This window comes from Lutjanus erythropterus, chromosome 2, assembly GCF_056507025.1.
Source record: "Lutjanus erythropterus isolate fLutEry1 chromosome 2, fLutEry1.hap2, whole genome shotgun sequence".
NCBI classification, from domain to species: domain Eukaryota; kingdom Metazoa; phylum Chordata; class Actinopteri; order Lutjaniformes; family Lutjanidae; genus Lutjanus; species Lutjanus erythropterus.
This window is the reverse complement of record NC_139318.1, coordinates 48,888,351-48,903,706: the sequence shown is the minus strand read 5'-3', so window position 1 is coordinate 48,903,706 and position 15,356 is coordinate 48,888,351. Positions and strand designations below refer to the sequence as shown.

Here is a 15,356-nt window from a genome sequence, read left to right as displayed (position 1 = left end):
ATGCTAACATGCTAACATGCTCTGATTCAAGCCCCGCCTCCAAAAAAGTTGGAAAGAAAAGAAAAAAAGCAGATGGACAACAAATACATCTGAGGACGTCATCTTGGACTTTGAGCAACATTTTCTGACATTTTCTGAACCAAACAACTGACTGATTATTGGAAAAATATTGCCAGATTGATCACTAGTTGAAAAACAGGTTCAAATATGTGAAAACAGGTGTAGCTCATGCACCGTGCGGAGCGTGCGGATTTCTGATGGAATATGTTTTTATTTATGTTTTATGCAGCAGTCCAACTTTGTTGTAGCTGGTTGTTCAGACGTGCTGCTCTCGTCTTTGTAGTTTGTTGGGTTTTGTTTTGAACTCGTGTTTCTTTTATTCATGATTATTTCCAGCAGAGCTGCTGCAGCTGCCTGATGTGTGTGTGTGTGTGTGTGTGTGTGTGATTTATGATGGAATATGAACTACAGTCAGGGATCATGTGACATTTCTCCTCCTCGTGTTTCCATGAATCTGTTTTCACATTACTGTCTCGACATTCTCAGAAATGCTCAGTTATCTTCAAGCAGAACACGGGAGCAGCTAACATGCTAACATTACATCATTCATCGCACACACACACACACACACACACACACACACACACACACACACACACACACACACACACACACACACACACAGAGTTTAATTAATGGAAAGCTCAGCTGAAGTCCCTGTGGTGGCAGCGTGTCTGAACTGCCACTCCTCATCATGACTGTATTGACCCGTCATGATAAATAATACATTGAAGTGTTCCAACACACACACACACACACACACACACACACACACACACACACACACACGCAGAACGCTCCTGTCCTCAGTGATTAAATTGATATATATACATGAGAAGTTTCTTCTTTTTGTGACTCCAAGTCATCGTTCATCAGATTCATGAAGGTATTTAAAAAATGTTGAGCCCAAAAAATTCAACCCTGTTATCTCCTGACTGACTCAGGCTTAAGACCCATGTTACCATGGTAACAATCAGTGGCACCAGCTGATCAGCGGCGCCCGACAACAAAAAAGATGAAAACACGGCTCATAATTGGTGGTTTGCTAACATTGTTATGGAGAGAGAGACGATGTCTTCGGGTCTTTTACCAGATTGTTGTAAATCTTCTACAGATCTTTGACGCTCCGCTCGATTAACTCGACTGCACTTTACTAAACTTTGTCCTTGGAACTGTTGAATTCATATTTTCTGTTGGGTGAACAGAGCAGAGCGGATGGATGTGGGCACTCTGTCAGCCTTTTGTTTTATTATTTTGAAAAAGGTCTTAATTTTCCCAGAATTCACTGTACTGTAGTCCTGATTGAGGTAGTCAGGAACTAACGTGCAGCAGATGAATTTAAATGCTTATCTGAAGTTTTATTTCTAATAAATCGGCCTCAGGGTTCAGGTCCTGTCTGAAACCAAAGGTCAGGCTTGACTCATTTAAAGTTTGAAGTTACTTAAAGGTACATCAGTGAGTTTTTAACAAGTTATAAACCGTCTCAGTTTGATCCTGGCGTCTCCGTATGAGTTCATGAGAAAAGTCTGTCTGTTTCTAAATAGTTTTTCTTAATGTCTGACACCGGGTTTGTTTACATTTTCACAGACAAAGTTACAGAGAGTTGTACGTTAAAAAGTCTTAGAAAGTAGATTTTTATCTTGATAATATTTGATGTTGTAGTTTGTGGTTGTTAAAGTGGAAACGTTCCTGTTTTTATCCACAGGAGGCTCAAAACCAACACAATATCAGAGTTAGTCATAGTAGCTTAAGATGTGTCACATGTCATCCAGGTCAGGGTCTTCATAGCAAAGGTTGTCATGGGCAACTGGACTTGATGGAGTCGAAGACGTTTCACTTCTCATCCAGGAAGCTTCTTCAGTTCTGACTGACGGGTTCAGGTCGCTCTTCAGGTATTAAACCTCTGTGGGGTCGTTAACTTCTAGAGGGTCATGTGACTCATGATCCCGCCCTTCAGTTGTGTGAAGTGTCAGGGTCACCTGGGCGGGAGGTGTGAGTCATTCAGGTCCCTGCCATCATGTGACTTGTTAGAGTCACATGACCGTAGGTTGGTATCCAGCTGTCTGTGAAGTGATCTGAAGACTGTGTTGTATATGGAAGACGGACTGTCTTAGACGTCCTCCTCTATTGACGGACGGTCGCTCCGGGTTAACAAAAATAGCCTCTTTAACTTCTCTTTCAAACCATCTGTCTTCTCTGGACAAAATACGAATGTTTCTGTCTTCAGAGGAGTGTCCCTTGTCTTTCATGTGTAGATGGACTGCTGAGTCCTGACCTGAGAACCTGGTTCTCCTGGTTCTCCTGTGTTGTGTCATGTGTTTATTCAGTGGTTGTTCTGTCTCCTCAGTGTTCAGGTCTGAGTTCTCCTCACTGCACTGGACTGAATACACTACGTTCTCCAGCTTGTCTCTGGGTGTTCTGTCCTCGGGGTGGACCAGTTTTTGTCTCAGGGTGTTGCTGGACTTGAAATGAACAGGGATGTAATGTTTGTTAAAAATCCTCCAGAGTTTTTCAGAAACGCTGCGATGTAAGGAATAAGAATGTTTTTCCTCTGGATGTTGTTTTCTTCTGTTTCTTTTGTTGGTTTTGATGAAGGTTCAGTCGTGTCACATGACTCATGTCACTTCCATCACATGACACACTTGACATACTTAATTTGTCCAGATCGATCTTTTCCTAAACCTCACCAAGTCAGTCGCTCCAGGAAGTTGTGATGTTGAGATTGCAACAGTTCAGGCAAATTCAGCCAATCCCTGTGAATTCTATCCAAACGCTGCGGCTTGTTGCTTCCCTCGAGTCCTTCATTCAGACATCGTACGTCTCAAAGCTCAGCTCAGAGTTTTTGTAATCCTGAGCCTTTCTGGTTTGTTCAGAACACTCAGAAAATATTGTAGAGTTTATTCTCACTGGAACAAGTTTGATTTTTAATACATTACACCAAAAGAATAGCAACTTTCTTTTGCAGTTTTCACGTTCCTGCAGTTTCATTTTAAAAACCACCTCAAAATGTTGCAGTGTGCATCGCAGTTTTTTAGAAAAGCATTTTAGCCACAACAATCACAAAATCAGCCCCCGACATCCCGGAGGGACCAAACTGTGACTTTCACTGTTTCATGTTTAATGTCATGTAATTTACATCATGTACAGTAAACCAGTTGCTGGTTCTCTGCAGTAGTCGTATATTTTGGCGCTCGCTCTCCTCAGAGTCTGATCAGGTATGAGGACATGGTTATAATTCTTACAGTGGTGGCTGCTGCTATTTGTTTAAGTGCTATGACGCGTGCATCCGTGCTCGTGTGCTACTGATGTGTGGAACACTTGATCCGGGATGTGACGTGTCATAAGAATGAACACTGTTTTAAAAGCTGAGGAGTTGCAGCTGTATGTCTCCTGTAAGAGAGACGCTGTGGACACATTGACGCCTGTTTGAACCGGTGAGCTTCAGTTTATCACAGTTTTGAGTTCTGCTGTTTAAATGTCCCACGATATTTGATGCAGTGACATTACTGCATGTATGGACACGATGCTGGAAGCAGCATCTCTGATCATCTCTGATCATCTCTGATCATCTCTGATCATCTAAGTAAATCATGAAAGGAAACACTCAGACATCAACACACAATAAAGAAATCACCTGGAAAGCTCCTGCTGTCTGCAGGGATGGATCAGAGAAAGTAAAATGTTCAGATGGATGACACGTGGATGTTTCATGTGTACATCTGTGCATTTTTTTTTACATACACATTTCACTTGTAGCTCAGTTCAGGTCATGTGACCATGTTTCTGCAGCGGCAAGTTTACATACATTAGTCAAATATAACTGAGCACACAATCAAATGTTAGCATGATATCATGTTGAGAATTAGGGCTGAACAATTAATCTAAATTTTATCAAAATCACATTACAGCCCGCAGCAATTTTCAAATTGCAGGAGGCACAATATGTGCTAAATGCAAAATGTGTCAAACTACCATTTTAAATTAAATATCATGCTGCAGAAATGTCCTGACCGTCACATCGTGTTTTACAGACAAACAGACAGAAAACATCTTTGTTTGGTCTGTGTAAAAATCACTGCATTCAAAAAAATGTTTCCTCATCTGGTGACAAAAATGTGAACAAAGCAGTCAGGACTGAAGGTACTGAGATAAAAGTTCCTAATCTGACATCGGCTTCACAGTTTACTGTTTATGTCACTCATATATCTTTTAGTTTTATTACTGGACACAAAAACTGCTTTAAGACGCAGCCAAGTGTTCAGTTTCATCCATAATTACAACTGCAATAATAAATCTTCACATTTAACGTCACTTTTTCTGCAGAGCTTTTCTCCTTCTAATGTTCTCCTCTCTGCTCCGCCTTCCCTCTCTCTCTTTCTCCTCTCTGCCATTGTTCTCCACACTGCTCGGCCACGTGCACTCCACGTGCACTCCACCCACTGACTGACCATCGTGATGATGCTTATGTGCTGTGACCAATCATGTGTGAGGACATGCAGGGGTCATACCTGGTGACAAAGGTCTCATTAGTGAATGGATCAGTTGGTCTGTAAGCTGCAGCAGCAGGATGAGTCTTACGTCTGTAGGTTTGGTGATAATGTGGTCGTAGTTGTTCACACACACGTCTTGGATGGATAAAGTGGACGAACACGTGCAGCTGTTGATGTAACTCTTCTGAAATGTGTGTTTAAATGAGGCAGAACAGAATGAGACGCCTCAGCTTCATGATTTTCTCATTTTCTGTCGCAGCTCTCAGATATTTTCTGCTTTCACGCAACATGAACAAATATGAGATCAGTGGTGAGAAACATGGAGACGATGATGGTTAGATGATTGTCCAGAGATGGTCCTGACACTGATGATGATGATGATGATGATGATGATGGCAGACAGACAGACAGCTGTTTTTTTTTTATAGAATAGACTGATCAGTCCTCTGTATCTGTTCATTTACACGGTTCAGGAAAGACAAACTGATATCTGAACATCTTGAGTTTACGTGTCTTTTGTTTTCCTGCCTCTGTCTCCCTGCTCACCTTCTGTTCACTTCCTGTCTCCACCTGAACAGATCTACACAAATAGAAACACGACACCTGAGTGAAAGACCTCACACTTCTTCTCTGCACACCAAAACCTCCATCTTTCACATTTGTTTTAACTTTACAATGTTAGTCTCAAGGCTGCCTTTAAATTTAAAGTTTTCAAATTGAGGTCAGTTTGTAATGATTCAAAACAAATAAATATTTAGAGTTAAATAACCTGGATATTAATTCAGTTAACATGTTCAATAAGTCTGAAATATTAAATTATTTTCTTTAAACTTTCTCAGTACTCTCAAACTCTCAAACAATGCATGCTGGGACGTCTGCTGATCTGCTGGTCTGGTTTCTGTAGAAACTTGATTTAATGAGTAACTGAACTCTGCAGAACATTAATTCAACTCACCTTTTCAGCTTAAAGGAATTTAAGTTAGACAAACTTGTGTTTATGAGTTCTGAATTGTTTTGAAGTTAAATACTGCAACTTTTTTGCAACATTCAAGATGTTGTCTGTCCCAGTCAACTGAACGAGGAGACACTGAAGCTGATAAATCACTCAGACGGCTCATGTTACTACGTACAACGAGGGAATTGTTGGTCTACCAGTGCCTCGAGTAACATTTAGGCCGGATCCAGTCCAGATTAGTTGTTTGGTCTGAAAAATGTCATAAAATGTCTTGTTTTGTCAGACTATCAATCAATTAGTGTGTAGTTAATTAATTAATTTTTCACCTGGTGATCAATCTGGCAATAATTTTCCCACTAATCAATCAGTTGTTTGGTCCCTAAAACGTCAGAAAATATTGATCAAAGTCCAAGATGACGTCCTCAAATGTCCTTTTTTTGTCCTCAACTCAAAGATATTCAGTTTACTGTCAGAGAGGAAAGAAACCAGAAAATATTCAGAAGAAGCTGGAATGCAAATGTTGTTGTGACTGTGAGGATGCATGCACACACACACACACACACACACACACACACACACACACACACACACACACACACACACACACACACACACACACTCCAACATTAGTGTCTCAGTGATGAGAAGAAAGCAGACATTCAGCTGGACGGTCCAGATACAGAGGTTTATTAACACACAGATAGAGGGAGGACAGGGTGAGGACGGGGGACGGGGGGGATGCAGTGAAGACAATAAAAAGACGTCTGCCTGATTGTCCTGCTGTACACTCACCACATGAAGACAAATCTTCTCCTTGTCACCAACTCATTGTCACATTTATTGTCTCAGACGTAGTGAATAAAAAATCTTAAAAAGTTCCACATGAACTCAAACAAACAGCAGAACCATTTCTCCAGTTTTTCTTTTATTTATTTCCCTTTTGTTTTCCTGAACTTCTCCTCTGACTGATGACAGTAATCATGTTCCCGGGGAGAGGAGGAGGAGGAGGAGGAGGAGGGGGAGGAGGAGGGGGAGGAGGAGGAGGAGGAGGAGGAGGAGGAGGAGGAGGAGGAGGAGGAGGAGGAGGAGGGGTTGAGAATCAAACCTTATCCTTTAAAACAGTTTCTATTTTTACTCGCTAAAAGCTCTTCTTCTTCTTCTTCTTCTTCTTCTTCTTCTTCTTCTTCTGTCTACTCTAAAACACTTCACATTGTGACAGAGCTACACTATGCAGATTGTTTTGGCTCTAATCAGCTGACATACCGGCTCTGGACAGAAAAAAAAAAGAAAGGAAACGCTAAAAAGCTCTACAAAAAGATTTTTTTCTCTCTGTGTCTCTGAACAAGACAAGAAGGCATCTGTAGCAAATGTTCATTAAAGGTACAAGCCGTGCTTTAAAGGGACAGCCCTGCGCGCAGATGCTCATTGTGGAAAATGTCCCTGACGTCCTCTCAGTTGTCTGTCTCAAACACAGGGTCCTGGCTCAGAATTTGAGGCAGCTTCTCCACGACTTCCTTGCTATTTTTTGGTCTGTTTTCACTCCGACAGGTTTCACGGTTCTCCCTACGTCTCTTGTTCTCTCTTGTCTTCTCGGTAAGCACCGTCCATCCCTACCCTGTCCGTCTGTCTGTCTGAGCCCGTCCCGTCACAGTGCACTGGGTCATGGCCATAGGGCTTAGTGGACAGACCTGGGCAAACAATAATACATGGAAATTTGGTATTGAAGAGTATTTAGTTTCAGGGTTTCCCCCAGTGTTGATGCCCCCAGCAGGGACCTGCAGCCCGTCACACCAGCTATACAGAAGGTCTCTGTTAAGTTGGAGCGTGAAGTCGATGCTAAAGGAAACGCTGAAACTACTTAGATTGACGGAAAAGTTGTGTCTTTGTTTCACACCTAAGAAAACATTTCACTTCCTGTGGTCAATCTGAACGGCACTTTTTCTTAATGTTTATTTACCCTGTCATCACTCTTGTAAATGACTCGAGCCGATCATTTGATCAATTAATGGGTCCAAACGTGGAGCACACGGACGTGCGACCTAGTTTTCAAGTAACGAGATTGTGACAGAATTAAAGACTCTTTCAAAAAGTCTTTCCTCCAACGTTATTTTCATTATTGATCTTTGAATGTTTTACTGAGTAACAGCGAAGACACCAACAGCTAAACGACGATAGTTGAGCATCAGATGACACCAGAAAGGTACGTAATCTAGGACAAAGCGTTATGATTAGTGGATGATATCATCTGTCTCAACAGCCAGTGCCAAATAACAACAGTGACATCAAGTGGTGAAACTGTCGGCTACAACACCCGCCACCCGATTATTTTAACAAATTATATCCAATCTGTCAAAACTTGACATTACAACCACTATTTTCCAGAGGACTTAACATCTGCTAACAGCTCACTGAAGAGTTAGATTATAAGTTAAGTCTTCGCTGGAGCTGTTTCAGTTGGAGCAACTGTTTAAGTGTAAGTAGTGCCTAAACTCTGATCTAAGTTAGAACTTAGGTTCAAACTACGCTACGTTTGAATTTAGGCATAGCAACCCAGTCCTGAGTCCTGTTTTCAGGGGATGGATTACTAAAATGTGTGGAAACGTAGGTATAATGATTGTAAAGCTCACCAGTGACATCTGTTGGTTAAAATGTGAATACAGAGGCGAAGTCTGTCCCCTTCCAGTGTCCCCCAATGGGACACATGTTTGGTAGTCAGTGGTGAGACAAATAATATTCTGATCCCGGTTGAGTTGTAAAGTTAAAAAGATCATTTTTAATTTCTTCTAACATTCCAAGACTGTTGTACGGAATATTTCCAAATCTCCCGTCTGCTTTTAGTGCTGAGGTAATATATGAAATCTGTGTTATGACCTTTTTAAAATCACAGTTCCTAGATATTACCACATGATGTGCCCGTCCTCAGTCTGTCTCTGGGTCCTTGTTAAAAGAGTCACGTGGCCCGACAGCTTCTCTGGGAGAAACCCTGAATCTGTTAAAATTGCACTTGATCTGTTTCTTCAGCCTCGAAGCAAAGAAAAGGTTTTTACATTTGAAAAGCTCTCAGTCAGACTGGGATTACTGGTTTGCTCAGGTCGGTGCTGGGTGCAGTGGGAGGTGGTGAGGAGGATGAGGGGTGAGTGACAGGTGAGGGAGGTGCCAGTCCTGTTGCTATGGCAACATGATGGGAGTGTCTGAGAAGACGGACATGATGGAGTCTGTCTCTCCTGCCCTCTGCTGCGACTGGGAGCTGTGGAGCTTTGAGTGCTGCTCTGGCCCTAACAGTAAACCTGGACCCAGGTGCATCGGCCCCGCCCTCAGTCTGCCGTTCTGCTGCTCTTTGATTGGCTCCAGAAAGACCACATGCTTGTTGGTACTGACCTTGCGGCCGGGGCCCTCAGTGGTTGCCGGCGGGGTGGGGGTGAGGATGGACGATTGGGCGCTGCCAGCCCCTGCCTCGTTCCCCTGGTTCGGGGTGGTGGTAGCGGGCGGCGAGGCCCTTGGGCAGGGCGGGCAGCGGCAGGGCGTCAGGTAGAGGTACATGAGGACCAGCACCAGGCTCACCACGCAGCCCAGCAGGGTGGTGAACCCCGTGTTGAAGGACTCGTGATGCTCGTTGACGGGACGCAGCACCACCGTCACGTTCACCTCCTGCGTCTCGTTTCGCTGGTGCTGCTGGTCCAGCGCCATGCACCAGTAGATCCCAGAGTCCTCCGCACGCGCCGCCACGATCTCCAGGCTGCCGTTGGTGAACATCTTTAACGAGCCGTTGTTTCCTGGCGGTGCCACATACTCTTGATTGGGTGACACCCACAGGAAGGTCACATGGTGCCCGGTGAGCGTGGTGACACAGTGCAGCAGGACGGGCTGTCCTGCCGTCACTGACACGCTGCTGTTCTGCTCCTTCAGCCCGCTCAGCGTCGTCAGGTTACACTTCTCAAAGTAACGGTCGTGCTGGAAGAAGCGAACTGTCCCTCGCTGGATCCCGTAGACCAGACAGGTGTGCTCCTGCCTGAAGTCCCTGACAGAGGAGATGCACAGAGGCGTCATTATCTGTTCAACCAAGAAAATGATCCGTATCTGTATTTGATAGATCAGAAGTAGGCGTGGTTTATCTACTAGGGTTGGACTATATCTCCTATGACGATGGGCTGAATCCATCACTGGTTGGTTTTGGATGATCTATTGCATTTAATTAAGGATTTATTTCCACCAGAGCAGAGCTGGTGATTGTTCTAACAGTGTAAAGACTGAACAAGACGGTTTTGTTTTGTTTTTGTTTTTGTGTTTAACGATGAGATGCAATTGTATCTTTCTGCTTAATTAAAATTGGTCAGAGAATGTTTGATTTCTTGACACTTGGCGAGTTTGTTTTGTTTATTGGACATAGTGAACGTTCATGGTGTCCATAACTTACTAACTTAGCAAGGGGAAGGTTGTGGAGTGGGGCGTATTTTCTTTTTTAGAACTATAAAGATTCTGTTTTCAGTCACTGATTAAGGTAGATGAGGCTAACAGATATTTCCAGTATTGATTAATCTGTTCATTATCTAGATTACTTGTTTGGTCCATAAAATCCAAGATGACATCTTGTTTTGTCCACAACTCAAACATATTCAGTTTAATGTCAGAGAGGAGGAAAGAAACCAGAAAATATTCACATTTAAGAAGCTGAAATCAGAGAATTTAGACATTTGTTCTTAAGAAATGACTCAAAACACACAACAATTGATTAGTAAAATAGTTGTTGATTGAATTAATGGTCGATTAATAATTGGTTGCAGCTCTGCTACTGAGCTAATCGTGGGGCTGATTTTTTCAGCACTATGTGGACAGAAGAAATATCGGTCTGCATCATATTATTTTTGCTGTTTGGGTGGAATCCTACCTGATGGAGGAGAAGCCTCTCTGCTCCCAGCGCCGGAACAGTTCGTACATGGAGCACTCGCACACCAGCGAGTTGTTGTGCAGGTAGAGTCCTCTCTGCACCGACAGGGGTAAGTTTGATATTTCCTCTCGGGGCAGTTTGGGCAGGCGGTTGGAGGACAGGTCCAGCATGGACAGGTGGGGGTGGCTGTGCTCCTGGATGGAGAAGAAGGGGAAGTCGGTGAGGCGGTTGTGACTGAGGTAGGCCTTGCGGAGGCGGTTCAGTCCGGCCAGAGCTCTGGACTCCACGCGGACGATCCGGTTGTTGAAGAGCAGCAGCTCCTCCAGGCCGGGCAGATCCAGGAAGTAATGCTGCTCCAACACTTGCAGCTGATTGGACGACAGGTCCAGATGTCGCAGCAGATGCCCAGAGGTGTTTCGAAACGCCCCCGGCTGGATTACAGTCAGCTGGTTGTGTGCTAACCGTAACGTCTCCAGGCGATACAGTCCTTCAAAGCTGCCGCCCTCCAGGCTTTCGATCTGGTTGTGGCTGAGATCCAGAGTGACGGTGGAGACCGGCAGCTCTCCGGGGACACGGTCCAGACCAGCGGCGGTGCAGCTGAGGATGTCCGAGGCACAGAGGCATCTGCCCGCCACCACCGGGGAGTCCTGAGACAGGCAGACAGTGGCGTGGACCGGGCTCAGTTGGAGACAGACCAACAGCAGAACTACAGAGCAGCATGACGGAGCTGCAGCTTTAACCACGCCCTGCAGGAAACCAGTGACACCAGTAACATCCAGCATGATGCCTCCAGCAGGCTGTGGACATCAGATCTGTCTTTGTCTCTGTCACTTTGTCCACTTCAGAACAGAAACTGTGTCTTCACATCCTTCATTTGGTTCATCTCAACACATCAACAGACTCCTGACAGATGAACACATCAGACTGGTTCTTCATCTTTATCTCCTTCAGTCTGACTCACATGTTGAAGTCAAGTCTTCTGTTCCCGCTGCAGGCCCACACACCGCCGTGGAAATGTTTAAATCCGTCACTCCGAGCCTCCGTTCATCTCCAGCACACATCTAAGACAGAGAGCTGGTCTGTTTGGTCGTGTCAGAGCTGCAGGGCACAAACACAACGTCACTGTAATGCATGATCGCTCGCTCCCAGCTCCGGCCTCGTCGTTTATTTTGTGTGTAACCCAGTTAATGTTGAATGAGGCGACTGCATCTACATCCACCTGCCAGCGTGGCAGCCATCTGGAGAGGGCAAACAGGAAAAACAGAGAGGTGGCGACAGGAAGAAAAGGCAGAGTTAGTGAGGTGCAGGTGTGTAAGCAAACAAAAATCTGCTCTGTGATTTATCATCAGCAGATGGAACTAAATTCAACTTCACAAATAAAGTGAATGAGGACAGTCGGCTGCAACTATCATTATTGATAATGTTTTCTTGATTTGGTCCATAAAATGGTGACAAATGTTGATCACAGCCAAAGATGACGTCCTCAAATGTCCACAACTCAAAGATATTCAGTTTACTGTCAGAGAGGAGTAAAGAAACCAGAAAATATTCACATTAAATGCTGAAATCAGAGAATTTGAGATTTAGATTGATTAGGATTTGTCCGAGCTGTTCCTAAACGCACCACAAAGACAGTTGATTGTTGAGTCTTGTTCACAGGATGTCAAATACTGACGTTCTGGGTTGGTAAAACGTCCCAAGCAGCAAAATAATGAGAAAAAAAGGATCTACAGGCAGAAGGCTGAAGGGTTTGTGCAGATACAGACCAGTGATGAGTTAAAGGTTTATATGAGTCAATACAGCAGATTATACCTTTAAAATGATTTAATCGCTCATAGCTCCAAAAATATCCTCCTCTGTTGTCTGTTTTATTCCAGCCAGACAAAGCAGCTCTGGTGTGACTTCAGCTCACCTCTCAGAGATCCGTTAAACCCCGGAGCTGCACTTTGTACGTCCAACACAGACACAAGTCCTCCGCTGATCCTGACCTCTGTCATCACCGGCTCGTCTTCTGATCTGTTAAACTCCGTAGAAGTTAATCTGATGAGCCTCAAAGCTTCAAGTTTCCCCACACGAGCTCATCTCCTCTCCTAAGCCTCGTCTTAGTTGTAGCACGTCTTTGTTTTCACGCCAAGACTTTTTTTTTTTTTGGTGAATCACGGCCGCCCACAGCCCGCCCCGGGTCGCCGATCAGATTTTCAAAGCAGTCAGCATCCTGTCCACTTCACTTCACTTCACTCGCAGGCAGTGGCAGCGTTTACACGTTTCACACTCTCATCCACGCCGCTCTGATGCTCCGTGTGTGTGTGTGTGTGTGTGTGTGTGTGTGTGTTTCCTCCGGCAGCAGTGGGAGGATGAGAGGGAGCGCTCGTTTCGCTCTCTCTGAAATCCCAAACACTGAGTATCTGCTGTCCTCCGAGGCTCAGGACAACAGACAGAAGTTGTAGTCGGTCGTCTCCAGATGTCAGTGATGGATCCAGCTGTGTGTGTGTGTGTTGTTTCCAGATGTGTGTGAGTGTGTTGGAGGCTGAGCTGCCTGCAGTCACTGCTGCCTCCTGTCTGCCCAACACTCGCTCTCAGCTGCCTCTTCTGGTGCTTTCCCAGCTCCTCCTCTCTTCCTCTCCTCCCCCCTCAGCATCCTCCGCCCCTGTCAGACCCTCCTCTTCCTCCTCTTCCTCCTCCTCCTCCTCCTCCTCCTCCTCCTCCTCCTGCTCCCCTCTCTTTCAGTCTATTTGTGTGTCTGTTTGAGGCTCTCGTGTCTCCGTGTCTCTGGCTCATGTTGCCACAGGAGGAGCATCGTGAAGCTGATTCAGGGGGGAATCTGATTGGCCACAGAGAGATGCACATGAGAGAGGCATGACTGTCCTCTCTGATTTTATCGAAGCAAACAGACACATGCGTAATTTATTTCTTATGTTTCTGTATGCTCGTTAAGCTAAATAGTTTTATAGCCCTTATTAAAGGGACAGTCTGTATAATTTGCAGTGTGGTTGTGTGAGGTTCTTCTCCACAGTCAGTGTTTTACCTGCAGTAGATGAAGGTCGACACGCCTCCAATTTGAAGAAGCAGCAGGAGTTACAGATGTAGGAAGCTAAGCTTATGTCCTGCTGTGGCAAAACAGATTTAAGACGCCTAAAAAAAGTCATATTTAATATTCTACTGAAGAAAATGTGTGTGACTGCTGCTGCTGCTGCTGCTGCTGCCGCCACAAGAACCAGCAAGACGTGTTGGCGATCAATATCTGACCCAAAATCTGTGAAAGATGAATAATGTGTTAAAGAGATATGATGGTGTTTTATTAATGGCCACAGGGTGGAGCTGTTGGTGTCATGCTTCAGTATGTCCTGGACGTTCTTCTGAAGAAGCTGTGTATCAAGTTTCATCTCAACAATAAATAGACACAATAAATAAAAGTGATTTATAATTCACGATAAATAACAAAGTGAAGATTTGTATGAAATGAATCCAGTTCCTGTGCAGTTCTGTACCATAAAACCAGCAGAGCGGTCTGATTTATTCACACTGTTATACATTTATATTGGAGTCTGACAATTCTGGTCATTGGTTATTTTTTATTTCTTCTCTTTTAGTTTCTATATGTGCTGTGTGTTCATATATCTGCTGCTACAGATCAGAGAACCAGGCTCTCGTCTATTTTACTTGACTGTGTATATATTTCTGTTCTACTATTTTGTTATATATTTCAGTAGAATGTACATACATACATATGGGGATCAATAAAGTATTTCTGATTCTGATTTATTTCTGAAATGTTGACTGTGTGTGCAACATTCACAAATGTAGCTGCAGTCCAGTTTATGGCCTGTTAAATGAATTAGGCCACGCCTTCAAACGTTTTCTAACCAATAACAGACAGACTGTAAATGATATCAAACATGGACTGAACACTTCTGTTTGTCGTCATTTAAATATGGTAAAAATGTGATTATCAAAGAAATGTAGAGTTTTTCTGTCTTTTTGGCTCGACCACAGAACCACAGGTGAGAAAGTGTGAGACCGACCGACGACCTGAGAACAGTCACAGATTACATCCTGTTGAGGTAACGCTCAACATGAGAGTGTGATGATGTCACTTTTTGCGTGCACACCCTCGTGTTGGGACTCTGCATCGATCATAAACATAAACAAAACTCTCATTTTATTTATTTTAATGTGTTCGCAGGCCAATCACATTCAGTTTTTAAGTCAAGAGGAAACAACATTTTCATACAGTCCCTTAATATGATGAACTCTGACCTGTAAGAGACCTGCAGCCACTTCCTGTGTGTGTGTGTGTGTGTGTGTGTGTGTGTGTGTGTATAAATATCTTGACATGCCTTGTTTGCATAATTATTCTTTTTAACCTTTATGTAACCTTTAGTCACAGACACAGATTCAGGATTATTTATTTATTTATTTCAGGCCCTCATCAGTTATCACCGTGGTAACAGCTGTTCCTAATGTCCACAAAAGAGACAAACAAACATCACATGATGGACAGTCCACAGAATCAACAAAACAAAATGAGAAAACAGGAAATAACAGTTGGTAACATTCATTTAGAAAATAAATCAGAGCTGCACCCAAATACAGGTGTTTTATTTTGAAAAAACTGTCTGAAAATTCCTGTTATTATTCATGAAAAAATCATTTACAAAATATAACACTAACACAGTGCTCAAGGTACTACTTTCTACTTTTATCCAAACAAGTACTGAATGACTGAAATATTAATATATGTATAATCTTTGTGGTTGGAGCTCACAGAGCTGAACATGTCTGACTTGCAGCATTTTATTTCTTGCTGCAAAAATGATGTGAAAAAGTTGTTTTTTCATGTCATGTTCATGGCTGCAGGCCAGTCTCTGTCCACCTCTTCTGTCCCTGACAGGCTGCCATGTGTCCGTTCACGCCGTCCGTCCACGCCGTCCGTCACTGAGCGGTGCAGAGCAGCTGGATCTTATTA

At 43.8% G+C, this 15,356-nt stretch overlaps 2 protein-coding genes across 2 annotated transcripts in view; one reads left to right on the top strand and one right to left on the bottom strand.

The window, feature by feature from the left end:
* Positions 1-15,356, top strand: part of rnf123 (ring finger protein 123) — a 136,061-nt gene that overhangs the window by 81,742 nt on the left and 38,963 nt on the right. The gene's annotated exons all lie outside the window — the stretch shown is intronic.
* Positions 8,531-11,230, bottom strand: amigo3 (adhesion molecule with Ig-like domain 3). The gene is made up of 2 exons (XM_084742181.1): positions 10,391-11,230; positions 8,531-9,523 (listed from the first exon to the last, which is right to left on the bottom strand). The coding sequence occupies exons 1-2, from the start codon at positions 11,170-11,172 to the stop codon at positions 8,674-8,676; spliced, it is 1,632 nt and encodes a 543-aa protein (XP_084598307.1). The 5' UTR covers positions 11,173-11,230; the 3' UTR covers positions 8,531-8,673.

Coding starts and splice junctions, on each gene's coding strand:
- amigo3 (XM_084742181.1), bottom strand. CDS start 11,172: ATGCTGGATGTTACTGGTGTCACTGGTTTCCTGCAGGGCGTGGTTAAA. Junction 9,524..10,390: donor AGAGGCTTCTCCTCCATCAG/GTAGGATTCCAC, acceptor CTCCTCTGTCAG/GGACTTCAGGCAGGAGCACA.